Source organism: Trematomus bernacchii, unplaced genomic scaffold (assembly GCF_902827165.1).
Source record: "Trematomus bernacchii unplaced genomic scaffold, fTreBer1.1, whole genome shotgun sequence".
Taxonomy (NCBI): Eukaryota; Metazoa; Chordata; class Actinopteri; order Perciformes; family Nototheniidae; genus Trematomus; species Trematomus bernacchii.
This window is the reverse complement of record NW_022987562.1, coordinates 834,012-861,225: the sequence shown is the minus strand read 5'-3', so window position 1 is coordinate 861,225 and position 27,214 is coordinate 834,012. Positions and strand designations below refer to the sequence as shown.

General features: G+C 41.9%; 1 protein-coding gene across 1 annotated transcript in view; it reads right to left on the bottom strand.

Annotated features, from left to right (window-relative positions):
• LOC117477488 (membrane-associated guanylate kinase, WW and PDZ domain-containing protein 3-like) overlaps positions 1-26,406 on the bottom strand; it is a 50,643-nt gene extending 24,237 nt beyond the window's left edge. The window contains exons 1-15 of the mRNA XM_034124159.1: positions 26,300-26,406; positions 20,640-20,691; positions 19,663-19,900; positions 18,937-19,053; positions 17,763-17,882; positions 14,402-14,575; positions 12,106-12,316; positions 11,636-11,706; positions 9,355-9,522; positions 7,780-7,949; positions 7,106-7,199; positions 6,293-6,464; positions 5,058-5,706; positions 3,088-3,151; positions 532-750 (exon numbers count right to left, since the gene is read on the bottom strand). Coding sequence (XP_033980050.1) covers positions 532-750; positions 3,088-3,151; positions 5,058-5,706; positions 6,293-6,464; positions 7,106-7,199; positions 7,780-7,949; positions 9,355-9,522; positions 11,636-11,706; positions 12,106-12,316; positions 14,402-14,575; positions 17,763-17,882; positions 18,937-19,053; positions 19,663-19,900; positions 20,640-20,681 — 2,509 coding nt within the window. The 5' untranslated portion in view covers positions 20,682-20,691; positions 26,300-26,406. The remainder of the gene's footprint in view (positions 1-531; positions 751-3,087; positions 3,152-5,057; positions 5,707-6,292; positions 6,465-7,105; positions 7,200-7,779; positions 7,950-9,354; positions 9,523-11,635; positions 11,707-12,105; positions 12,317-14,401; positions 14,576-17,762; positions 17,883-18,936; positions 19,054-19,662; positions 19,901-20,639; positions 20,692-26,299) is intronic.
• Between the last annotated feature and the right edge of the window lie 808 nt (positions 26,407-27,214).

The following is a 27,214-nucleotide window of genomic DNA, read 5'->3' as shown; positions in this document are numbered from 1 at the left end:
ACACATGCTCTCCAGTACAGGTTAGCTCTGAGTGTTAGCGATGCTAATGTAAACAAAGACCATATTACGTCCAAAACAGTCGGGCATTGTTTCTGATAGCAACGTTTCTGATAGGGCCGTGGGTCCACATTTCAGATATTACGTCATATCGGACGCAAATCTGGATCAGCTCCGTTGTAGCCCCGTTTTTAGAGATTTGGGTACGGAGGAAAAGAGAGAGGGTTTTATTTTTCGGACACTCTGTGAGTTCCCTGACACACCGGGGACACATAATTATGTATAAAAGACATCAAAAAGTGCATTTTGCATGATAGGTCCCCTTTAATATGTTCACTTAGCTATTTAAATGTTGTTAGCACTTATTTGTCTTTTATTTTGTATTACTAATGTGTCCTTTTTCTCTATATTTTCCATGTTCGCTACTTTATGATTGCTTGCCTTTTATCTGCTTTGTCACTTTTGCTTTAACGCTGTAAGTGTCCCCGCTGCGGGACGAAAAAAGGTATTCTGATTCTGTTTCTGGGTAGTTACCTTGGTGGGGCCCTATGGCTGCTAGGTGCCCCTCCTGAGGACCCTCCAGGGCCAAGCCAGCCTGGCTGAGTGGGGGGACGCCCCCCAGCAAGGCAACCGTGGATGGGGAAGGCAAGTCGGCTAAAGTTGGGGGGAAGGAGGAGGAAGGAGTGGCCAGGCTGTGTGGGGAGGGGAGGGTCTTGTAGAGATTTGGGGTGACGGCTGGGGAAGACATCGGACCTGCGAGAGAGAGAGAGAAAGTTATTAAAGAGGAGATAGGCAAGCACTAAAATTAAAATAAATGATTACACCATGGTAAAACAATAAGTTTAAGTATTTTAAGGCAAGTAAGTGAACATACAAAAGTATTGAAGGAGCCAGTAACATCAACAAAGTGTAAATAAGTTGTACAAATAAAGTGTAAATTGCACAATGGTAGGTTTAAAGTAAGGGGGTTTACATTTAAAATAAAATGAGATGTTAAAATAATCTTAAAAATAAGCTCCTGTTCAAGAGATTGCTTATTAACAACAACAACAACCAATGAATACAAAACAATAGAATACATATGTAGTGTATATAAGAAGTAATGCCAACACTATGCCTATCAGAATAACAATACAAGTAAACATTGATTAAATAGAAAGCTAATATTGGAAATAATGGTTAATGGACAACATTTTATATTTGTCTTTGCATTCATTCAAAGCTCTTACACATATATACAAGTCGGCATACACCCAATCACATCTATTCATACAGCGGCTGCAAAACAAGGTGCCACCTGCACAGGAAAACTAATATTTACACACACACACACACACACACACACACACACACACACACACACACACACACACACACACACACACACACACACACACACACACACACACACACACACACACACACACACACACACACACACACACACACCACTAATAAAATAATATAAAACACACTAAACTCAGGGTGTAGCAGCCTCGCCTATTTGCCCAACATAAAAACATCTATTAACTTTAAATCACTTTAGAATTGCTCATCCCAAAACTAAGAGGTTATCTAGTCTCATATCAAGATACCAATATAATACTGTATATCAAAGCTCTACTCTCAAACACAGTTACAACGTGCTTTCCAATAATAGCAGAACAATGGATGAACTAAATGAGCAAACAGCAACTAAACACATAGTAAAACAGAGAAAGACGATTATTAACCAAAGATCTCAGAGTATATTTTGTTAAAGCATATTCAGCAAGATATTTTGAATGTCCGACAACACCAACAACAAGTTACACAGAGTTTATAGACAGGAACCTACTACAACTTTTAAGACACTGATCGACAATTATGTTAACTGTCAAGGGACTAAAATGAAGTCGTTCATACACCAACATTCTTCTTTGATTTGTGAAAGTAATATTGTCTAAAAATGATTGTAAAATTAATCCATAACAACATTTGATATTTCTCTTTTAGACTCGTCCACCGTGTCAGAGGGAGCAGATCTGGACATCGACAGCCGGGTGATGAAGGGATCCAGAGGGAGGCCGAAGGTCAGTCTGACGGTTTATTGTTTGAAATTAAAGTGCTTACTTATAGTTAGTTAGTTATTAGTTATTCTTATTACTTTATATATATATATATTTTCCTGACACTGACTCTAACACATAGTCACCATGTTGTACTAAGTGTTAATCTCATTTTAAAATCATGTATAAAAATGCACCATAGCCACTTTTTGAAATAGTTGAATAGAGTTTAGTTTTTTTTTAATTTTATTGAAACTTACTAATATTTTTCCAATATCTTTTGGAGACGATTCGACTGCAGCCAGAGACAGACACACACACACACACACACACACACACACACACACACACACACACACACACACACACACACACACACACACACACACACACACACACTACACACACACACACACACACACACGCTCTCTCCAGGCGCTGGATGTTTTCCCAGATTGAAGATAATTTGGCTCTAACTGAAACTGCTGTGACTAAGTGCTTCAGCTTTTACTTCTGTCTTTATTTGGAACGTAACCTCCTCACATTTCCAAAAACATGTTTAATTGTTCTTCCTCACAACACATTCCCATTTCCCTCCCAATGTACTGCTATACTCACTTTCCCCAATTTCTATTTATAATGTTAACGGCAAAATATATGAAAAATGGAGAATGTCTGGAAAATATGTGTGGGACTTCCCAAACATATGTCAAAAGAAAGTTGGAAAATGTGTGAAAAATGACATGAAACTAAATGAATATGTTAAGAGAAAAGTCGGGAAAATGTTTTATAACAAGTGAAATTATATGAAAATATGTAAACAATGTCTGGGAAAGTAGACTAAGAAGGTCTAAGCAGTGTGAACAAAACAAAGTGAAATAATATAGAAAATGATGGGCAAATGCCTGAAATAACATGTGAAAAATACATTAAAAAATAATGAAAATCATTTGAAAAATATTTGAGGAAAGATTTTTAAAAAGTCTGAAAGATAATGTCAGGAAAAAAGGTGATTTATATTGTGTTTAATCTCCAGTTGTACCTCCTCTGTAGACCAGTAGCACCACCTCTCCCTGTTTGGTGTGTTCCTGCAGGGTTCTTTGGACCTGAGGAAGGAAATGCACCAATTGTTATGGTTTCAATGGGTTTAAATGGCATTTTCATAGTTTCCTGTATGCATTTTATCTTTTAACTTTCAGACTCAAACACTGGAGGCATGATAATATGCCATTCATTGTGAAAGGAAAACAACATCCTGGTACCACCCAGTGCGATGCAAGACTCAAAAGTCACCCAGCAGTTCAACCCAGGAGAGGGGACAATGTTTAATGCCATTGTCCTCTGACTAGCTGGAGAAACCCAGTCTTGGTTTCCGTGAAAAACAAAAGCTTAATAAGAGAACTAAAATACACTGTATTGTCAATGACTTCCTGGATCTTGGGCTTGAAGAAGAAAAAGGATGCTTTGAAAAACTTCACTTAGGAACTTTACTGCTACTTATTTGACAGGAATGTTTTTGCAACTCTAAGATTGTGTGGTTTGATGCAGGTGTTTTATACATTTAGCACGCAACATACTTTATGTCATGCTAAATATCCTCATTGTTTACCTTTTGGCTTCACCTTTAAACCCTGTGTTTGAATTTCACAGCACAATTAATTGAGGGTTATTCTATCAGGCAGGGTCTGCAGATATGTGGACTTACCAAAAGTTTTCATAAAAGGGATTAAAATGTCTGCTAGAGAGCCCTCGTCAATTTTACACTGGTACACGCTCTGAATTACGGTGCGTAAACACCGGACATGACGACCCAGGTATACAGTTAAATGACGGCAGAATATGTTAACTTTGTTGTCGTTGTTGGTATCTACATGGAGATAAGCTCTGCTAGAGGCCTGTACTACGAAGCCGGATTTTCGCTTAGCGAGATAACTTCAGGGAAAACTCAGGGTTTCCGGTCCTACGACGCTGGTTCTCTTTTTAGCGGGCTAGATCTCCATGGCAACTTGTTGCTAAGAGATCAACTCAGTGAAAGCACTGCCTGCTGACCAATCAGAGCTCAGTGTGCGGAGTTTAAAGCGATCAAGTCACATTACAGGAGAAAGGAAATACAGTTTAAACTGCCGTTGAACGCGCACCTAACTAGATAGGACACGGCTGGCTTGAGCGATCCACTTGATAACCCGCGTCGTAGGACCGCTTAGCGAGAGCGCGTATGTTTTGGATTAGGCCAACCGGCTAACTCAAACATATCCAGGTTATGTTGAACCGGCTTCGTAGTACAGGCCTCTGGTCTACACAAATGATCCCCTCGGTGAAACTTGCTCGAATAACGCGGAGTGAATCTTGGTTTTGCTCTGGTGTGAATGCACCATTTGCAGAAACATGCCCCAATGTTTGGTGGACATTGTAATTAGACCATTCTTGCGATCGGACCCAAAAAAAGATATGGAGTGAGCTGGTAGCTGGAGAGGTGCCCATAAGCAAGGCACCTAACCTCGAGACTGCTCCCTGGCGCCGGATAACTGGCAGCCTCTCTGCTCTGCCACCTCTTCTTTCTGCATGTTCATGTATATCCTCATATATATATGAGGAGGTGTGTGGCGCAGTGGGTTGTGCGTTGGTGTTCGGATCAGGGGGGGTCACAGGTTCAAACCCCACTGCAGTCAGCATGTCGTTGTGTCCCTGGGCAAGACACTTCACCCCAAATTGCTCCTGTGGGGATTGCCCACACACAGTATTGAGTATGTAAGTCGCTTTGGATAAAAGCGTCTAACAAGTGACATGTAATGTAATGTAATATCCTCTGTGTTTGTGCATGTATATCCTCTGTGTTTGTGCATGTATATCCTCCCCTGTGTGTGTAATGTGTGTAAAAACACAACGGAGTGGAGAAATAAATGTCCCTGTGAGGGATTAATAAAGTATGTCTTCTTCTTCTTCAATGAGAGGGAAGCTTTCTGAGAATACCTTGACCCTGATTGTTTGCCTGTTGGTGTAATAATCTATTACCTGAGAGAAGCTGAGGCTCTGCACATCTGCTCCGTTGATCTTCACTATAGTGTCGCCTGCCTGCAGCGAGGGGCAGTGCCTTCGATCCCAGACCCTCCTCACCACGGCAAACTGACCCCCCTGCCCCCCTGCCGTCACACTGAACCCGATCCCTCCGCTCTCGCTGCGCCCGAGGGCCACCGGGACGAGTTCTCCACCAGGAGCCGACCCGGGGGAAACGGCCCCGAGAGGGAGCGCCAACCCTGGGTTTCCTCTGGAGCTCGGAGAGGGGGTTTGGTGATTGGCCGGACAGCCATTGAAGCCGCAGGATGGGACGTCTCTGGGTGGGGTGAGAGCGACGGAGGTCTGAGGCATCGCTGGGCGCTGAACCGGAGCTCCAGGAGGTGTGGAGGAGGAGGAGGTGATGGGGGTGGTGGTGGTGGGGCTGGTGGAGTTTTGGAGCAGTAGACCCAACTCTGGCTGAGAGAGAGGGAGTTTGGACAGAGTGTGGGAGGAGGAGGAGGAGAGAGGGAGAGTGGAGGAGGAGATGGGGAGCGTTGACGTTGATAAGTCGCTCTCTGAAGACTTGGAGCTCTGATGGTGGAGGAGGGAGGAGGACGAGAGGGTGGGGAGAGTGCTGCTGCTGTAGCGAATCAGAGAAGACCTGCGACTGGAGGCAGAAAACAGATATTTCATGAATTTTCACATATATTTCATTTTTATTTGTTCCGTTCATGGTATGCTCAACTTAATGTATAACAATTATTTACAAAACATGTCTCTATAAACACACAATACCCAAAAAGGAGCAGGGAGAAGAAAATAATCTTATATTACCTAACCCTTTCTCAAAAATAAATAAATAAATTGAAATAGATGGTCTGTCCTTCAAATGTTCTTATTCACAGCCAATCATAACAGTACCGTAGGAAAATAATAGAAACACAAAAACGTACTTAATTACTTATTAAATTATAAGCCTATATGTGCTCTCATAGCAATAATGCTTTCATTGCTATTACTAACACTACTAAAGCTAACACTGCTAATGCTAACAGTGCTAATGCTAACAGTGCATAGCTCATACTGCTACCCTCCTCTCAGAATCAGAGTACTTTTATTCGTCCCACAGAGGGGACATTTACATTTGTTACAGCAGAAAAGAGCCAAAGACAGCTTCATGTTAACTAAGCATGCATAAAAATAAAATAAAGATAACCATTTTTTTTTACAATTTACAAAATACACATCCTCACCTTCGTGTCCCAGCGTTGGAAATCCCGCCATCAGAGTCGCTGTGATTGGAGGCCGGTATCCTGTCTGGGAGGGGGGGGGGACCCAGTGGGGGGTCCGAGAGAGTCGGGGTGGGGGGGCCTGTCAGACCGTTTGTCATTGGCTGAGCGTAGGAGGGCGGGGTGTGACCCAGTCCTGCATTTTAGAGCGAAAGAGTTGGTAAGACAGGTGAAATATTAATAATCACTAAAGTTAAAATACTGACAGATACTAAGAGGATATATAAAGGAGTTTAAATTGCACGTTTGCAATTCTCATTAGACATTAAAGACTAAAACATAACAGGTGTGTAATCGTTAAACAGAAGAAAAAAAGTTGTATAGATAAAACCAGATGAATGAGATCTGATTGACTGGATGACTTCGAAAACAAACTCAAATAAAGAGGCCAGTTTTGGTAGAGTACAAATTATTTCTTTGAATTTAGTTTCGTAATGGTTTTAGGTGTCAAAATTGTAACCACATTTTGAGAGAATTGGCAGAGGAAGCAAATTAATGCTTGTTTTCAAACACTTTATGCAACAATTAGGAGTTGATAAGGAGAGATAATTAAAAAAGTCCAAGGGGAACCTGTAACGGTGAAAAACTATGTAGAAAACTTGATTTAAATATGACATTTATTTTTTGTTTGAATGCGTTAATGTAAGGAAGGTTCCATATCTGGAATATATATTTCAAGATTTCTTTAAATTCTTTCCCCTTTTGTGTTCAGCTTTTCTAACTTTAGTGCATTACAACCTGAGTGTCTGGCTAAAAAAAGCATGTCATATTTCTGACCTGGCGCACTGCCGTTGGCGTCCAGCGTTCGACTGTAAGTGAGGTGTGCCAGCCTCACATTGGGGGGGTTCGAAGGCTCGCTGGGGGTCTGCGGCTGTAGAATAGGGTTACAAAAACAGTCACAAGGTTAGTGAATCAAACCGTGTTAAAGGTCCCCTATTATCCTGTTTTTCATCAATATATTATAGGTCTCAGATACATACAAAACATGTCTCTGAAGTGTTTGGCTCCAAACACCAAACAGATCATTGCAGCATCCCATAATCCCCTCTGTTTCTGCCCTGTTTCAAAAGTGCTGATTCTCTGTCTGTTACTTTAGATGAAAATAAGGAGCCCCTCCCCACGCCCCTCTGAGAGATATTTGGTTACAAAGAACACAATGGTGCTCTAGGAGGAGATGCAGGTGATAAGGTGGGGGGGGGGGGTTACCTTGGTTGGTGATTGGTTAATGGTTACACAAGACAAAAAATCGTTATGACATCATAAAGTGGCCAAAATCTGATCAGCTCATTTTCAGACAGGTTTTTATAAAAATGGATCAGGACAAAAAGTGAGAGAATCTTTGTTCCTGAAACTTTCAGAGTCTCTTTACACAGAGGGGACACATGTTGATGTATGAAAGACATGAAAAAGTGGATTTTGCATAATAGGTCCCCTTTAAATACAATACATACCGACTCCATACTCTGTTTGGGACACCCGTCGGGGTTGTAGAGCATGGGGTATCCTCTCCTCAGCACCACATCCACACTCTGACCCATCTGCACCGCCTTCAGCATCTCCACCACCTCCTTATGGGAGCGGCCCAACACACAGCTGTCGTTGATGTACACCAGGATGTCCGCTGCACGACCAAACACAGGAGTAAGAGTCAGTCTACGGCGTATGTGTATTCAAGATTCAAGGCTTTTATTGTCATGTGTACATAGCTACAGTGTAGTTATGACAATGGAAATCTTAGGTCACAGTAACACAATAAAACAGATACAATAGTGCAAGTAAATACAATAAAATAGAATATAATAGAAATAGTGCAAGTGTATATATACATATTTTTATACATATTTTTATATATATATATTTGTATTTTGTATTCCTCTGGATTGTGGGAAACGGTATTTTGATCTCTCTGTACACACAAACCAAAAGATTGACAATAAAGTTGACTTTGACTTGACTGACTTACTATATTATAATCGGACATTTTCAGCTGACTTGTTGTCGATTGAAGGTTACAGAGTAGATGGACCTAATTTGGAAACCTGTCCGCAGTATTTAGGTGAGTACTTGTGTTAAATAATGTACCCTACCTTAGATACGACTGTGAAGGGAGGAAGGGACCAACATGAGTTTAGTTGTGTTTGAGTTCAACAGTCTAGTATTCATTTTAAACCAATCTAAGGTAAAAGGTGAACGAGCCAATATAGTTCAACATAAAAGCCAAAACATTGCGCAGTGTCAATGCTTATTGGTGTGTTGTATAGGTGTTTGTGAATGTAAATGGTCTGAAAAGCTAAAATCCCAAAGTTCCCTCCATCTTCCAGAGTGAAATGTTATCTATACTCTTTCCCATTATTTTGTCTCTGCCGCTGAGCAGCTTTTAGTGTTCAGGAGGTTTCTGCTGCCTGTTGAAACTCTGCTCTCTTTCCCAGGAGATTTCACAGTGTGTGTGTGTGTGTACGTCGGTGTGTGTGTGTGTACGTCGGTGTGTGTGTGTGTACGTCGGTGTGTGTGTGTGTGTTACATTCCTTACTATTTATCCTCAGTTCACGTGAGCATGTCTGACAGTGTGGGAGAGAAAGGAGGCTGTGTGTGTCGGTGAGATTAAAGGGTGTGTGTGTGTGTGTGTGTGTGTGTGTGTGTGTGTGTGTGTGTGTGTGTGTGTGTGTGTGCGTGTGTGCGTGTGTATGTGGATTAGCTGTAGATCATGAGACTGTGCACCCGATTTTCTCAGGTCTTTATTTTACTCAAACAGCAACATAATCCTCCCTCCAGAGAGAGTGTGAGTATTTAAATATATGTCTCTGTTTCATAACAACTAAATAATACTTAATATATAACAATGTCGAATGTCTAACAGTAACACTTCTTACAGATGTGGACAAACCTTTTCTTAAATGAACTGACCTTTCTTAAGCAGGCATTATTGACCTCTTCTCACAGGGGGAACTAATGAAATCATGAATTGCTGCTGCAGGGACCTCATTAACATGATCAGTCACACCTGTCAGTATTAACAGTGTCAGTACCTGTGCTCAGAGCTGGTGGTCCTCCAGGTGTGACGCTGTACACCTGCAGGAACTCTCTGGGTCGACTTCCTCCCACGATGTTGAATCCGAAGCCTCTGGGACCTTTGGACAGCCGGGTGTGGATCGAGTAACCCTTCAGCTGACTGGGCTGCTCCGTGAACTCTGGGACTGAAACAGAGACCGAGAGGACAGGTGAGAGAGGACAGGAGGAGAGAGACCAGGTGAGAGAGACCAGGTGAGAGAGGACAGGAGGAGAGAGACCAGGTGAGAGAGACCAGGTGAGAGAGACCAGGTGAGAGAGGACAGGTGAGAGAGACCAGGTGAGAGAGGACAGGAGGAGAGAGACCAGGTGAGAGAGACCAGGTGAGAGAGGACAGGTGAGAGAGACCAGGTGAGAGAGACCAGGTGAGAGAGACCAGGTGAGAGAGACCAGGTGAGAGAGACCAGGTGAGAGAGACCAGGTGAGAGAGGACAGGTGAGAGAGACCAGGTGAGAGAGGACAGGTGAGAGAGGACAGGTGAGAGAGACCAGGTGAGAGAGACCAGGTGAGAGAGGACAGGTGAGAGAGACCAGGTGAGAGAGACCAGGTGAGATAGGACAGGTGAGAGAGACCAGGTGAGAGAGGACAGGTGAGAGAGGACAGGTGAGAGAGACCAGGTGAGAGAGACCAGGTGAGAGAGGACAGGTGAGAGAGACCAGGTGAGAGAGACCAGGTGAGAGAGGACAGGTGAGAGAGGACAGGTGAGAGAGACCAGGTGAGAGAGGACAGGTGAGAGAGACCAGGTGAGAGAGATCAGGTGAGAGAGGACAGGTGAGAGAGACCAGGTGAGAGAGGAGAGGAGGAGAGAGACCAGGTGAGAGAGACCAGGTGAGAGAGACCAGGTGAGAGAGACCAGGTGAGAGACCAGGTGAGAGAGGACAGGTGAGAGAGGACAGGTGAGAGAGGACAGGTGAGAGAGGACAGGTGAGAGAGGACAGGTGAGAGAGACCAGGTGAGAGAGGACAGGTGAGAGAGACCAGGTGAGAGAGACCAGGTGAGAGAGGACAGGTGAGAGAGACCAGGTGAGGAAGACCAGGTGAGAGAGGACCAGAGGTGGGAAGTAGTGGAGTACAAATACTTTGTTACTGTACATTTCTCTGGTATCAGTACTTTACTCCACTACTTATTTTTCTGACGACTTTTTACTTTGACTTCTTACATTTTGAACACAAATACCTGAACTTTCTACTTCTTACATTTTGAACCCAAATACCTGTACTTTCTACTTCTTACATGTTGAACACAAATACCTGTACTTTCTACTTCTTACATTTTGAACACAAATACCTGTACTTTCTACTTCTTACATTTTGAACACAAATACCTGTACTTTCTACTTCTCACATTTTCCAAACAGGCTGGTTCCTTTAGTTTGAATGTGTGTTTGGTGGCGTGATCATTATTATTTAGAGTCATTGCGTGCCTATTGATTTGAACACGATCCGTGTATCCATCATTTCCTGGTCTTCTCTAAAGAAGAGGGACCAATGAAAACGTTGTCATGTTGCCGTTGTTCAGCATGGAAACATTCATTAGCTAACAATGACATTATTGTTCTATTAATATAAAGGGAGGTCAGGTACTCTTTAAAACAGCTGCTAGTTATGGGTACTTTTTACTGAAGTACATTTCAAAGCCCATACTTCTTTACTTTGACTTGAGTAAAGAAGTTTAGTCAGTACTTCTGCTTTCACCAGAGTATCTTTAAACACGAGTATCTGTACTTCTACTTGAGTAAAGGATGTGAGTACTTTTGCCATCTCTGGTGAGGACAGGTAAAGCCGTAATATGTTGTCTTTAGAAACTGATTTAATCAGGTGGAGATATCCTGACTTTTAGTCCAGAAACATTGGAAACTACATAATGGTTCTAATCTAATGTTTTTGTTAGAGCCTTCCTTCTTTTACACTCGACAACCAACATTAAGAGCTTTAACTACAGCAAAATCAACAACAAAGTTAAATTCCATATTAAGTCAAAGTCTGTGCTGCCCCCTGCTGGCTGATGCTTTCACAAATAAAAGTCTCAAGGAAAGTGTGTTGCTCTTATCCTCAGCAGCAGTTTACAAATCAAAAGAAGAACAACTTCCACCCAGAAACATGCATGATGTTTGTTTTAAGACTTTATCTAAACAAACCCACAACATTTATCAGTGTGGCTTCATCAGAACATTATTTACAGCCGAGTCACTTCAGATAGATATTAAATTAATTAATGAATACATTAAACGAAAGGACTTACGTTCTGTGAAGTGACATGTGTCTTTGTTCAGAGTCCGAGGATCCAGCCAGCTGGTCGTCTTTGAGTAATGACTGAAAGAGGGACATCATCTTCATCGTCATCGTCATCATCATCATCATCATCATCATCATCATCATCATCATCATCATCATCATCATCATCATCATCATCATCATCATCATCATGGGTAATGTAGGAACAAATTCAGTGTTTTCTCTTCCTGGTTTGGCAATTTTGGTTTGTTTTTAAATATCATTTTTTTTTAACAAATACAGGAAACGTACTCATTACTTCATCAATTAAAACTAAGGAGTATTGTTTCAGATAAGGCCTTTAAAGGACAGAATATATTGTGTGTGTGTACCAGACTCCATTAAATGTATTTTAGGATTAATCATAATGCAAGTACGATTCGAGTGGAAATATAAAATGAAAATCTGATGATTGTTGTGTTTACTTGTATGACTTACTCGATGTAGTACGGCTCTCCTGACTCACTGAACGCCAGCTCCCAGTTTTCAGGCAGCGGACCACTTCCCGCTCCCCCCCCTCCTCTTCCTCTTCCTCTTCCTCTCCCTCTTCCTACTCCTATTCCGTTTTCCAGTCCTTCCCGACTCCCCACCGCCGACTCCCACGATTGGCTGAGAGGCAGGATGGTGGGCGGGAATCCGGCTGAACCTGCTGTGACAGAAAGAGACGAGCGAGGGTCAAATGTCCATATCTTTTTCTGACCCCGGGTTCCCACACCTTCATATATATCAATTGTGGGGTTTTCAAGGACTTTTTAAGGACTTTCCAGGCCTCCTCCCTCCTCACAACTTCCTCAAAATCCCTGCACGACATAAAATACTGATTTAAAAATATGCATAGTTTGCAAACAGCAACACAGATTGATGTTTTAAATGCTGCTGCTGCTGCAAGGAATTGTGGGACGGTATTATCTCCTTTCTTTGGTGCAGTGTTTCCTTCACTAAAGGAGACAATAAAGGAAGCATTAAAGCTCCTTTCCTTAGCATCTAGAGAATTAAACAGCTCTAAATACATTTAACACTCTCGGGCCATATCACTCAGTTAGGAACCTCCCTAAGAGAAAAAGACGATTCGACTGCAGCCAGAGAGAGACACACACACACACACACACACACACACACACACACACACACACACACACACACACACACACACACACACACACACACACACACACACACACACACACACACACACACACACACACACACACACACGCACGCACGCACGCTCTCTCCAGGCGCTGGATGTTTTCCCAGATTGAAGATAATTTGGCTCTAACTGAAACTGCTGAATTCACAAATGAACTGTGACTAAGTGCTTCAGCTTTTACTTCTGTCTTTATTTGGAACGTTAACGTCCTCACATTTCCAAAAACATGTTTAATTGTTCTTCCTCACAAAGACAACACATTCCCATTTCCCTCCCAATGTACTGCTATACTCACTTTCCCCAATTTCTATTTATAATGTTAACGGCAAAATCTATGAAAAATGTGAAAACATTTCCGGAGAATATGTGTGGGACTTCCCAAACATATGTCAAAAGAAAGTTGGAAAATGTGTGAAAAATGACATGAAACTAAATGAATATGTTAAAGGGGACCTATCATGCAAAATGCACTTTTTTATGTCTTTTATACATAAATATGTGTCCCCGGTGTGTCGGGGAACTCACGCAGCGTCAGAAAATAAAACCCTCTCTCTTTTCCTCCGTACCCAAATCTCTAAAAACGGGGCTACAACGGAGCTGATCCAGATTTGCGTCCGATATGACGTAATATCGGAAATGTGGACCCACGGCCCTATCAGAAACGTTGCTATCAGAAACAATGCCCGATTGTTTTGGACGTAATATGGTCGGTGTTTACATTAGCATCGCTAACACTCAGAGCTAACCTGTACTGGAGAGCATGTGTGTGAAGAAGCAGGAAATAAAAAGGAACTCACCTTGTGGTATAACCAGCAAGAGAGAAAGCCTTTGAGCTCCATACTGTTTCAGAAACAATCCTTGATAATCCATGATATGGCGTTTCATCACCGCAGTATTTAGTTTAGACAGTAGCTGCCGGGTCCCGCATGAGCTCAGCCCCCTCCTTTTTTATTTTTTATCAATCTTTTAATTCTTTAAAGCTTTATACCCAAAATCAGCACTTTAGTAACAGGAAGTGAAATAGAGGGATATGAGGCATGGCTAGAATGGGTGATCTGTTTGGTATTTTGAGCAAAACACTTCATAGACATGTTTTTTATATATTTTTATATATCTGAGACCTATGCTATTGCCTACAAATAGCATGATAGGTGACCTTTAAGAGAAAAGTTGAGAAAATGTTTTATAACAAGTGAAATTATATGAAAATATGTAAACAATGTCTGGGAAAGTAGACTAAGAATGTCTAAGCAGTGTGAACAAAAGAAAGTGAAATAATATAGAAAATGATGGGCAAATGCCTGAAATAACATGTGAAAAATAACAATAAAAAATAATGAAAATCATTTGAAAAAGATTTGAGGAAAGATTTTTTAAAAGTCTGAAAAATAATGTCAGAAAAAAAGGTGATAGATGTCAGAAAATTAGGTTAAAGATATCAGAATAATAGGTGAAAAATTGGTGAAAAATAGGTGAAAAATGTTAGGAAAATAGGTCAAATATGTCAAAAAAATAAATTAAGTATGTCTGAAACACATGTGATAAACGCCAGTAAAAGATAATGTCTAAGCAGTATTAGTGTACCTGACAGGCCGCTGTCCTCCTCGCTGTTGTCGCCCTCCTCCACAGCCTTCTCCAGGTTGCTCAGGGACTTGCTCCTCGTCCTGAAGTTCCTCAGAAGGTTCCGGTGCTCCTGGTACGTGATGGGCGGGCTCTCCGGCCCGATGTGCACCGGCCGCGGCGTCCCGTAGTAATTCCCTGCGATCGCACAGTGAAAAAAAAGGACATTTATTATTATTGATATAATATGATGTTAAAGATTACTACATTTAAGTACTAATATAAACACAGGAACATATTTCAAGTAATTGTCATGGGACGATTTTTATTTTGTATTGTATGTCAAATGTTTGCACTACTTTTTATTTTGTATTTTATTATATATGTTGCTTTGTTGGAGGAGCTCAGGTCAGAATAATTTCATTGCCATGTCTACACTGTAGCTTTGTGCATATGACAATAAAACCTTTGAATTTGAATTTGAATGATCGTGCCCAAAAAATAGTGGTTCGCAATATTATCCGGATAAACATCAAACATACTGACATCACTAAAGCTTACATTTAAAACATATATGTATATTGTATTGCATCTGAAATAGGACCCACACTCCATTTACATACACAACATTACATACATTTGATCATACATGGTCCCCTTGCATAAATACATTAAGGATACAAGAATTACAAGTTGATAAATACATTTAGCGAAAATTAAGGCTATTAAAAAGTATTAAAGGCTATTTTCCAAGGTATTACATTTTGCAGCTTGTTTTCAATAAGTATATAAATTGTCCAAAGAGGTTGTATTCTACAGTCTGCCTGAATGTAATCATTGCGTAGGTGTGTAGTGTGATTCTGTGTAATTTATTTATGGCATCCCGTTGGATTTGACGTCATCTGAACAGGACATCGCACGCTCACTGCTTGATAGCGCGCGAAGGTCCGTTTACGCCGGTTGTTAAACAACATCGTTATGGGGAAATGCAAGTTTGCGTCCAAATGGTTGGAAGATAAGGAGGAAGGACAATCCATACTGTATATAGTCAATGTGAGGTAAAGTGTGTCGCCAATGTAACCGGTTAAAACTCAAAGTGGCGATGAGGTCTTAAAATGTATGGAAAGGGTCTTAAAAAAGGTCTTAAAAGGTCTTACATTTGACTTCAGGATTCCCGCATTTACCCTGGATATGTTATCTTTAAAGTAGGACTCAAAACTAACTATGTAAATCAATCAACAGAAAAAGAGAGATATATTTTATATTAGGACGGTGGTGGCTAAGTGGGACTTGGCTTGGGAACTGGAAGGTCACCGGTTCAAGTCCCGAAAAGACAAAATGCTACCGAGGTGTCTCTGAGCAAGGCACCGTTCCCTAACCCCTACATCCCTGCACTCCTAACACTAGGATGGGTCAAATAAAGGATTTCTGATATTGAAAAGTAACAATAAAATAAATAAAAACAAAAGCCACTTTGGTAGGGTAGGGTAGGCTCGAGATACACTTTTTGTTATATTCCATGGAATGCTCTTAACATCCCGATAGCAATGAATATCTGAAGTGCTTTGACAAAAAATCCATAAAAAAATGTCATCTGTGGAAGCCGTAATACTGTAAAAAGCACGACCAATCATTTGAGCCGGGCCGGCTAAAATGACTGGATGGCCTACCTGCCTGTCAGCCTTCCATCTGTGCACAAACTTATCTCGTGCCCTCATTGGTCATGTGCGCGTTCGTGTGTGTTGGAGGAGGGGCTCTGTAAGGAAGTGGCAGATTTTCTCCGGTTGTGTATTTTCAAATTCTAGCGCACTCGAGCCGGTTTCTCAAACTTACCTACCCTACCTTTAACAACGAATTCATAAAAGATCAAATCAAACACATATAATGAATTGAGATCAGTCAGAATGCATTAGGTTTGACTCAGTTCATGTTTGAATATAAGCTCAGTATTGTCACTTTGTTTAGTGTGCATAATGTATTTATGTCAGTGTTTCTCAAAGTATGGTCCGCGGACCGCTGGTGGTCCGTGACCGCCCCCTAATGGTCCGTGAGTATATTGGTAACATTTCACATTTGAAATAAATAAATAAATGTAAGTTTTCCGCACTCTCGCGGGAATATCTCCGTAATGGAGCAAGCTTTCGATTGCATGATATAGCCCAGCGCAACACCTTCGTCACACATGTTGCCACTTGTTTGTACCATTTTCAGGCGATTTGTAATCTGTTCTAGAAAAACAACGTGTTTTTTAAATTTTATTTCAAGAAGCGTATAGAACAAACAATGGATGTATTTTATGAACATGTATCCATGCTGGAAGTCGATGTAGATGTTTTAGGAGTGAGATAGAGATTATTATCTAATATATGCATCCAATGAAGCACTGCATGAAGTCTGTTGATGATCAGAGGCTGCATAAACGTTCTTTTATTTTTGTTTTGTAGGCAGACCATGCAGGCCAGCCCGATGGTCACCAAGGTTCATGTTTTAATAGCATTTTTACAAAAAAAAAGCCCACGCGAGCCTAACATGTGAAAAAATGGCTTAGACCTCAGAGAGTTAAACTTGGGCCTGCGACCATCGGTTTACTGTATTTTGTTTTGAAAATCCACAGCGGAGGTTTGTGTCGTACTACATGCGGTGTGTTTTGCATATCTCTCAGTAGCCAACGATCTGTGAGTCTGTTGGCTCGGACATAAACTCCGTAATAAATGTAGTCTACATTTCATAAGAGGTGTAAAACCAGCATTTAAAATCGCATTTGAACTAATGCTTATATAATCTGTAGTTGTATTTGTATTGTTGATTTAATGTGTGAACGAGGCGATACAGAGAAGGTTAAGCTGTCATTATTAGGCTGTAATTTGCTATAAACTGTTGGAGTGGTAAGCAGGCCTTTTGTTTTAGGATATTTGTGGAGTTAGGTGGTCCACGAGTGTTTTTTTTATTGGTTAAGTGTCCTTGGTATGAAAAAGTTTGAGAAACACTGATTTATGTGTGTGTTCAGTTTCTATTTTAGTCTCATTAATCCGTCAGATTAACTCAGAAGAGAGGGGGAGACGTGAGACAGAGGTTTGATGTTTGAGGATTAAAGACAGAAGATTCTCTTTTCCTCAGAAATATAATGTAAATATATTCACCGTCAATCATCACATTTCTCTACACTGTAAGAAGAGCAGTTTAGTTCTCCTTCAGGGATCACAGTATTTATAGCAAAACATTATTCATATTTTCCGTACATTGTACAACAAAAATATTCCACTGTTTAAAAAATCCATCAGTGCCACTGTGACGCGTGTGTTTATATTTTAGTTTCACCTTTTATTAAAGGGGCCGTCTGCTGTTGTATTGATATTGCTGTTGAGGGTGCGTTTGTTTTTCTCACCTTTGAACTTGCCGCTCTCCAGCAGCGCTCCAGACTCCTCCAGGGAGAAGAACTCCTCGATGGAGACAAAGTTATAATCCACACCTGAGATCTCCCCGTCCCGCGGCTGCCGGGTCGTACCTGGGGGGGCGGGGAACACACACCGTGATGTGTGTGTGTGTGTGTGTGTGTGTGTGTGTGTGTGTGTGTGTGTGTGTGTGTGTGTGTGTGTGTGTGTGTGTGTGTGTGTGTGTGTGTGTGTGTGTGTGTCAGTACATTTCCTCTGATCATTAACTTTTCCACTCGTGCTGTAACACTGGGTGTGACCTGCAATACTATACACACTTCCTGTAATCATTAACAGACTCTTTAGTTATTGCAGACAGAAACCTGCAGCTGCTCAGGTGATCATTAACCTCACATGAATTTAAAGGGACATACAGGTGTTTTATATTTCATTATATATGTCAGATTGTGTTCTTTGAGGGCTTGGGATACAGGTCACAAAGAACTCTGTGTATCGGGACAAGAACTCCTTGGTTTCATACTATGTAAATGGAATTTTGTTGGTATATAATATAGGGGCAGAATGACTTTTCTTTAAGTGTGTGTGTGTGTGTGTGTGTGTGTGTGTGTGTGTGTGTGTGTGTGTATGTGTGTGTGTGTGTGTGTGTGTGTGTGTGTGTGTGTGTGTGTGTGTGTGTGTGTGTGTGTGTGTGTGTGTGTGTGTGTGTGTGTGTGTGTGTGTGTGTGTAAATAATGTGTAAAAAAGAAAACCTGTATTGGAATATTGAGTTTGTGGACTGTTGGATTCTGGGAACGTTTTAAATATCACCTTTTTTTGTTCTTGCAAACATTTTACGTTTTAGATTTTCTTGAATAACTGTCATTCAATACGCAGAGTGTACATTTTGATATGTGTGCGTGCGTGATTGTGTGTGTGTGTGTGTGTGTGTGTGTGTGTGTGTGTGTGTGCGTGTGTATGTGTGTGTGTGCGTGTCTGTGTGTGTGTCTGCTTGTGTCTGCATATGTGTGTGTGTGTGTGTGTGTGTGTGTGTGTGTGTGTGTGTGTGTGTCTGTGTGTGTGTGTGTGTGTGTGTGTGTGTGTGTGTGTGTGTGTGTGTGTGTGTGTGTGTGTGTGTGTGTGTGTGTGTGTGTGTGTGTGTGTGTGTGTGTGTGTGTGTGTGTGTCTTACAGGGCACAGCTCTCAGGTACAGGTTCTCTCTGATGAGCTGCTGCAGCTGGCTGTCCGTGGATCCCGGAGTGAAACACTTACTGAGGTACAACCTGAGGTCCTTACAGAGGGAGGAGCCTGCGGGCGGACAGGAAATGATGTCATAGTGATGTCATCAGACTACAAGTCAGTTCAAATATGGCACCTTGTCTGTTTTTCAATGTACAGCTGGTGTTTAGTCACATCATCATGCTGTACACGGCCAATGTATGTGCCTCGGTTTCCCACAAATTACAAACTAAGCTGCTGGTGTAAAGTCTTGTCTTCAAAGTAAAATACTTGAGATGCAAATGATGATGAAATGTATCTTTATTTTATCTGCAGATTACATTATATTTATAAAATGTCAGAAATTAAATAAAGCTGTCCCCATTTTGGTAATGAGTAAATTAAACATCTCCGGTAAACACAAGCCATGTGAACTTGGATTAAAATTGATTGAAACTAATAATACATTTTCTGTTGATAAAATAATGTATAAATCTGTTCATTTCTAAAACATTGGCCGTGTGAATCAGTGTCTTTATGTCAAAATAAATCAACTTAATCTTTAAGATACAAGATTAGCTTTCAAATAAAATGACATAAAATACAACAAGACTGTGAAACACAAATCAATCAAATTAAATAAGTAACATTAAACAATTTTACATTTTTCACAGGTGTAAAATATATGCTGTGTCTCACCCGGTGATACGGTCTTGATCCTGATTGGATGAGGGCAGGAGTTGAGGACTCCTCTGACATCACCGAGGGTCATCCCTAATACGGGCGTGCCCCCGATCTCCAGGATGATGTCGGCCACAGTAGCCCCGCCCCCGTGGGCCGCGGTGACGAATGGGAACTCTCCGTAGTCGGCCCCGCCCCCGATGGCCAGCCCGAGCTCTCCGGAGCCGCCGCCCAGCGGGACGAAGCTCTCCTGCACCTGGAGACACGAGCGTTACTCAGGTATATCCCAACACTTTGTTACTTTGGATAATTAAAAGGTAAGGTAAGGTAAGTGTATTGATATAGCACATGTTCAGACACAGAGGCAATTCAACATCATCATTAACACTTAATAAGAAGACAACAGAAAGGAACAAAATAAATAAACATAATGGAATAACAGATTCATAAAAACCATGCTTAAAAGAGATACAGAATAGTTTAAAAACAACATTGGGGCGACTGTGGCTGCGAGGGAGTGCGGTCGTCTTTCAACCAGAAGGTTGTGGGTTCGATCCCAGCCCGTACAGCCAACATGTCGATGTATCCTTGGGCAAGATACTTAACCCTGAGTTGCTCCCGGTGGCTAACGGTGTGTGTGAATGTTAGTTCCTAGAGCATGGTACACTGCTCTGTATGAATGGGTGTGAAAGGGTGAATGACATGTAGTATGTAAAGCGCTTTGAGGGGTCGTAAAGACTGGATAAAGCGCTATATAAGTACAGTCCATTTACTGTTGTAAATACGGTAGGTGCTAAAACAAGTTAAAAGGCTTCTGGTTAAGCAGCTGAAAAAAGTAGTGTTTTTAGCCGCGACTTAAAATAACTCAGCGTTGGTGAAGACCTCAGGTTTTCTGGAAGTTTGTTAAAAGCTAAAAAACTAAAAGCAGCTTCGGCGTGTTTGGTTCTGAGCCGGGGTACAATGAGAAGCCCCCGATGATCTAAGATGATCTTTACCTTCGAGCGCCAGTGCAGCTTCTTCACCGTCGCTTTAGACATGGCGACCGAGCTGCAGACAAGAAGAAAGAAAGAAAGTTAGTGAGCGAGCTCCAAAACCTTTACCTTTGGATCATTATTAAAAATAAATCTGAAACAAACTCACAAGCAAATTCACAAAGAAAAGATCGGGCCTCTGATCGCTCCATGCATTGTGCTCAGTTGCAACCTTTATCTTTTCATCTTTTTCTTCTTGCTTCCTACCTAGCACATTGCCACCTATGTAGTAAGCATCTTGTTCTCCTTTCCTCTTCCCGAGGAAGCATCATTGACCTTCACTACGAAACTAGGAAACATATTTTCCTCCTAGCTTCATAACAAGGACGCATCTTTACTTCCTCACTACAAAACGGTTGTGTACAACTTACCTATCTATATAGAAGCATGTCTTGACCTCCTTGCCTCCTAACTGCCTGTTTTTCATTGACCTCCTCAGGAAACATTTTTAAAGGAGAGGTGTCATGGCCATTTCCACTGATCATAATTCCATTGTTGAGGTCTACTAGAATAGATTTATATTGTGCATTTTTCCAAACTCACATTGGTTTCTCATACAGCATCTCTGTAAACTACTTGTATTCACTGAATTTCACTCTCTGCCTTTAACGGCTCGTTGTAGCTCCAATAGCTCCAGCCCCCACCCTCCCTGTGAGCACAGTGTGCTCTGATTGGTCGGGACGTTGTGAATCGCGCTGAGCTCCGTGGAGGTGTTGTTTCCTTGTTTAGGATACATAGCGAAACACAGCCAAACTCATCCTGAGCACACACAAACTCACATCCGAAGTAAAAACAATAAGTGTGGCTTGATATTGAGTAAGAAAAAGGTTGATAAACGCTGTGAGAATGGGTCTGCAGAGAGAATTTCGCCGCGATCCCAACTGTCTGTTATCAGCCTGCAGCCAGGGAGGAGAAATCAGCAGAGCTGCCTGCTCCCTGCACACAGATGTGTGTGTGAGGAAGTCCGTGGATTGGTCAATTTGGACCAATCAGCGGGGGCTTAACGTAACGGCTCCGCGGACGTAACGTAACGGCTCTTCGGGATTGGTCCATTTCGTTCCGGGTACCGCTTGACATCATGCCGTACCCGGAACGAAATGGAAGACTCAAATGGGCAGTGACGTATCTCCAACGAGGCGTTTTGGGGAGGTATTTTCTGTGTTGGAGTTTTACTCGCTACAGGGTGTACTTTGAGGGTTTTGACTCTGCACACCGTTTACATGCATAAAAACCTTCATAACACACAAGGGGACAGGTAATAACCGGAAAAGCATGACACCTCTCCTTTAAATCCTTGATTATGTACCTAATTAGGAAGCATCTTGACCTCATTGATTCCTTGTTTGAGGGCTCTTTTTCTCCCTCTATCTAACTTGTGGTGGCGAAGTCCATAGGGACTTGGCTTGGCAACTGGAAGGTCACCAGTTCAAGTCCCGGCAAGACCAAGTGCTACAGAAGTGTCCCTGAGCAAGGCACCGTTGCCTACACTGCTCCCCGGGCGCCGTACATAATGGCAACTGCTCCTAACACTAGGATGGGTCAAATGCAGAGAAACCATTTTGTTACATAGTACCTGTGTAACGAAATGTACTGTGTGTTCTAACAGTATGTGCCATCTTGAGTACTGTCCCAGTGGCCTTATTTGTGCCGGAGGATCGAGGAGTGATAACGGAGGAGCGATAATCGAGGAACCACCAGACCATCCTCCGGTGAAATCCTCAGACACTTGCCCCGCCCCCTTACAGTGTATCGCTCACTGATTGGACGATGCAGCGCATGCACTGATCTGGCTGCTGTCAGACGATCAGCTGTGCGGCGTCGTCACAAACGGACGTCGCTTCACGTGACGCTCCGGAGGAAACGACGTCCCATTGCTCTTAAAACTCATTTCCCTGCTTCTCGTGGTTTCCTTGCCTCTCTCCATGCTTCCTTGGTGGGAGGGACTAGTCGCAGGGAAACTATGCAAGTGAGGGACGCAAGGAATCCATTTAAACGAAGAGAGATGAGCTTATGCTTCCTTGTTGGTGATCCCTTTATCCTTCGCTCTATCTACATGTAACTAGGAAGTCTTGAAGTATCCTTGATTCTTCCTCACTTAGCTCCTTGCTTCTTTGTTAGAGAGCTATTTTACTTCCTTACCTCCTAAATAGGAAGCATCCTTAACTCATTCCTTGAGAGCTCTTTTTCCGTTCTATCCAACTAGGAAGCATTTAACTTTCTTTCTTGCTACCTAACCAATCACATTTTTTTACCTCAGTGATTCCTAACTAGGAAGCCTGTTTTACTTCCTTACCACCTAAATAGGAAGCATCCTTAACTCATTCCTTGTTTTTCTTCCTCTCTATCCAACTAAGAAGCATCTTTATCTCCTTGCTTCCTCACTCTCTAACTAGAAAGCATATTTTACACCTTGATTCTTTGTCAGAAATCTCCTTTACTTTCCTCTCTATCTATCTACAAAGCTTCTCCTCCAAACCCCCGACAGTAAATCCCTCCTTCAGAAACCTGCAGACGGGGTTTAAATGTGTCTCCTAGCAACAGCGAAACGTTGTGATGAAATGTTTAATCAGCGAAAAGCCGCGGAAAAACCATTCACTGTGTTCTCCGATCGTACGGATCCTCCATCAACTCATCGACTCTCGCTCCGCGCGGTCTCACACAACGGCAGATGGTGGCAGACAGCAGGGAGCCACACACACACACACACACACACACACACACACACACACACACACACACACACACACACACACACACACACACACACACACACACACACACACACACACACACACACAACTATTATATACACAAACACAAATACACGCAGACCAGTCACTGACACCATTTCATTTATACACACTCAGACCCACACACACACCCACACACACACCCACACCCCCCCCCCCCCCCCCACACACACACACACACACACACACACACACACACACACACACACACACACACACACACACACAGCGTGCATTAAATATGGATGAGCATATGTGGAGGTGGGAGTCAGAGAAGAAACAAACAACAAACGTCCCACAGCGGCATTTCAATTAATCTGAGGCTTTGCACAAGAAATGTATCTGATGAAATCAAAACACGAGGACGGAAGTGGAGTGGGTTCCTCGTCGGAAATCATGGAAGTAAAGAGATATATAGTGAGGAGATGAAAGAGCAAGGAGGGGGAGAAGCTTTCTGGTGTAAAGGGTTGTAGTATTGCAGCGAGGAGGTACAAAATATGTCTTAAATCCACAAAGTTAGGAAGTTAAGACGCTCCCTAGATAATAAGAACGAGAAGGATTCTTAGTAAACAAAGAGGTAAACAAAGGATGCCTAAACAGTAAATAAGAGCTGAGAGGTTCTTAGTTAGCAATAGAGAGGCGAAGTCCCTCCCCTTCCGGTTGAGCTCCATGGGACCTTATTTCGGAAAAAGTATGTATTGAAGTCAATGGGGAGAGAAAGATTATCTTTCAATCCCGTTTGAATTGTGCCACGAATTACACATATGATGTTTGTCAATTTAAAAGATAATTATACAAGTCAACAAAAATAAAAATGTGTGGTAAAACTGTGAAGTAACACTTTTTTTGTGTGAAACCGCTCAATGAACTACATCTCCCATCTCGCACCACACACCAAGACGGCCGTCACGTTGGCACATTTCACCTCTTTCTTTCAGAATGAGGCGGAAAGTATTAAAAGAGGTGAAAATCACTCCAAGTCTGGGCATGTTGAGAGCTGTGCATACACACAAGGGGAGTTAGTCGGTTCCGTAAGAGCCAGCATGCGGGACCGGGATTCTGGGATTTGTAGTCTTTCTAGTTGCATATTTTTCATAGTCTTATATTTCAACAGTTTTACGACAAACTGTGACTTTTTTGACATGGAAATTATTTTTTAAGATTGACAAACATCATATGTGTAATTCACGACACAATTCAAACGGGATCGAAAGATACGTTTTCTCTCCCCATTGACTTCAATACATACTTTTTCCGAAATAAGGTCCCATGGGTCGGAAGTAGATGGGCGGGACTTCGCCTCTCTATACTGGAGAAAGAGAGTGATCGCCTTTACCTGGTAACTACACATTTACTGAGAAAAGGGAGGCTTAGTTAGGAAGCAAGGATGCTCGTGGTGGAATCAGAAAGCAAATAAGAAACCTTGTTGTAAAGAAAAAATGCTTTAAGGCAGTAAAAACCTTCATAGTAACCTTCAAAGTAGTACATAGTAAAATAAGCATCCTTATAATAAGAGCTAATGTAGATTTTGAAGAAAATGTTGTATTCGGGTAGTACAGATCTACTGGTGTTTCCTAGCAAGGAAGAAGTGTAAATGGCTCCCTAGTTAGGAAATAGAGAAGATTCAGAATTAGTGAGCCGTTAGGTAATGATGAGATAAAAAGCCACCAAAGGAAGCATCCTTGTTAGTAAGTAGGAAGTTAAGTAAGATCGGGAGGTACAGCAGCTACCTATAGGGAATGAGGAGGTAACAAAACGTTCTTGTTAGGTAGTGAGGAAATACAAAAGCATCGAAGTTAGAAGTCTAGTACACTGCTCCTAGTACTAGACTCCTTGTACTAGGATGGGTTAAAAGCAGAGGCCAAATTTCACTGTGTGTGCTGTGTGCTCTGCATGTGTGACCATTAAAGAGGGTTTCATCCCTCCCTATTCCTATTCTATAGTAAGTGCCCTTGGTCGTTAGGTAAGTCCTCGTAAGGTTGTAAGAAGATGAGACATTAGTCGGTAGTCAGGAGTTGATGCATCCTAGTTAGGAGTTAAGTAAGTGTCCCTTTTTCAGGTAGCGTGAAGATAAAGAAACATCCTCGTTCCGTAGTGAGGACGCAAAGAAGCCTCCTCGTTAGTTTGTAAGGAGATAAAGATACTTCCTTATAAGGAGTTAGGTAAGTATTCTATTTGAGGAGATAACAAAATGTCCAGGTTACATGTGAGGAGACATTAATAAGCCTCCTGGTAATTTATTGAGGAGGTAAAGAAGCGTCCTCGCTAGGAGTTACGCAGGTGTCCTTTTTAGGCAGTGTCAAGATAAACATATATAGTCGGGACACAAAGAAGCCTCCTCGTTAGGCAGTGAAAAGATAAAGTAGCTTCCTTTTGAGGTATTGTGGAAATAAATAAGCTTCCTAGTGAGAGATAAGAGTTATGAGGAGGCAACAAAGCTGCGACGTAAGGTATCAAGGTTCCTCATTAGGTACAGTGGAGGCAAGGTAGTTTTCTCGTGTCCTATTGAGAAGGTAAATAGGCTGGAGATACAAAAGCTTTCTAATTATGTTAGGAGGGGATAAAGAAGCGTCCTCATTATGAGGAGATGAGGAGTCATGAATGGATCTGTCTCTCAGTCTGACAGGATGTGAAACTCGGCGCAGCGGGAGGTCGACATGTGCTGCTATTAACACATCATTAACACACACATACACACACACAAACTCTGCCACTTCCTGTCTGTCACCGAGTCCGCTTCAGCTGCTTCCGCGTGAAAATAAAACACATTCAATACGTGAATCCTGTGTGTGTGTGTGTGTGTGTGTGTGTGTGTGTGTGTGTGTGTGTGTGTGTGTGTGTGTGTGTGTGTGTGTGTGTGTGTGTGTGTCGTACCTCTACAGACGGATGGTTTAGGATGGTGTGTGTTCAGCTGTCATATCCAAACTATCTCAGAGTTTCTGTGTGTTACTCGCTCTCCTCTCTCTCCGGTTACGTCTCTCGCCCTTCTCTGTTTCTGTTTTCCTTCTCTCTCTCTCTCTCTCTCTCTCTCTCTCTCTGATAACACTGGTCAGAGTACAGAGTGTGATGTAAGAGTGTGTTTAGGGAGTGGACTGCTTTAAACGCTTTATGTACGCTGTGTGAAGGAATGTGATAGGCAATCAGTGTGTGTGTGTGTGTGAGAGTGTGTGAGTGTGTGTGTGTGTGTGTGTGTGTGTGTGTGTTTTCATGTATACAACCTTGCCATGTGTCAATCAAACACCTTTGTGACCTTCAATTGGTTTTTGGGTGGAGCATGCAATCAGAAACCACTGTAGCTGACCGTGATTGGCTCATTTTCTCATGTCAATCAAGTCAGCAATGATACCATTTCCTTTGTCACAATTTTTTTATATTTACTATGAAAAGAAGATTTTTTTTGGCTTCAAATTGGCTGTAATATTGTTGTATTATTGAACCATTATTGGGACATCTAAAAGAAAAGAACAAGCTCACTTAATAAGCTGATTATCATTGAACAACAAAAATAAATACAAGTAGCTTTCTGTACGACAACAACCAATAATCATGAATAGAAAATATGATAAAACAAAATGTACTTTCCAAAGAAGAGACTGTTCTGCAATACGTACTGTACAGTATGTGCTTCACTAGCAGTCAACGACATCTAATGTAATACTACACGCACGCACGCACGCATGCAAAAAGCAGGAAGTATATAATATTCAGGAAGTAAGAAGCTGTTGTAAATATAGACAAACAGAAATTGGTGTGTGTGTGTACGTGTGTGTGTGTGTGTGTGTGTGTGTG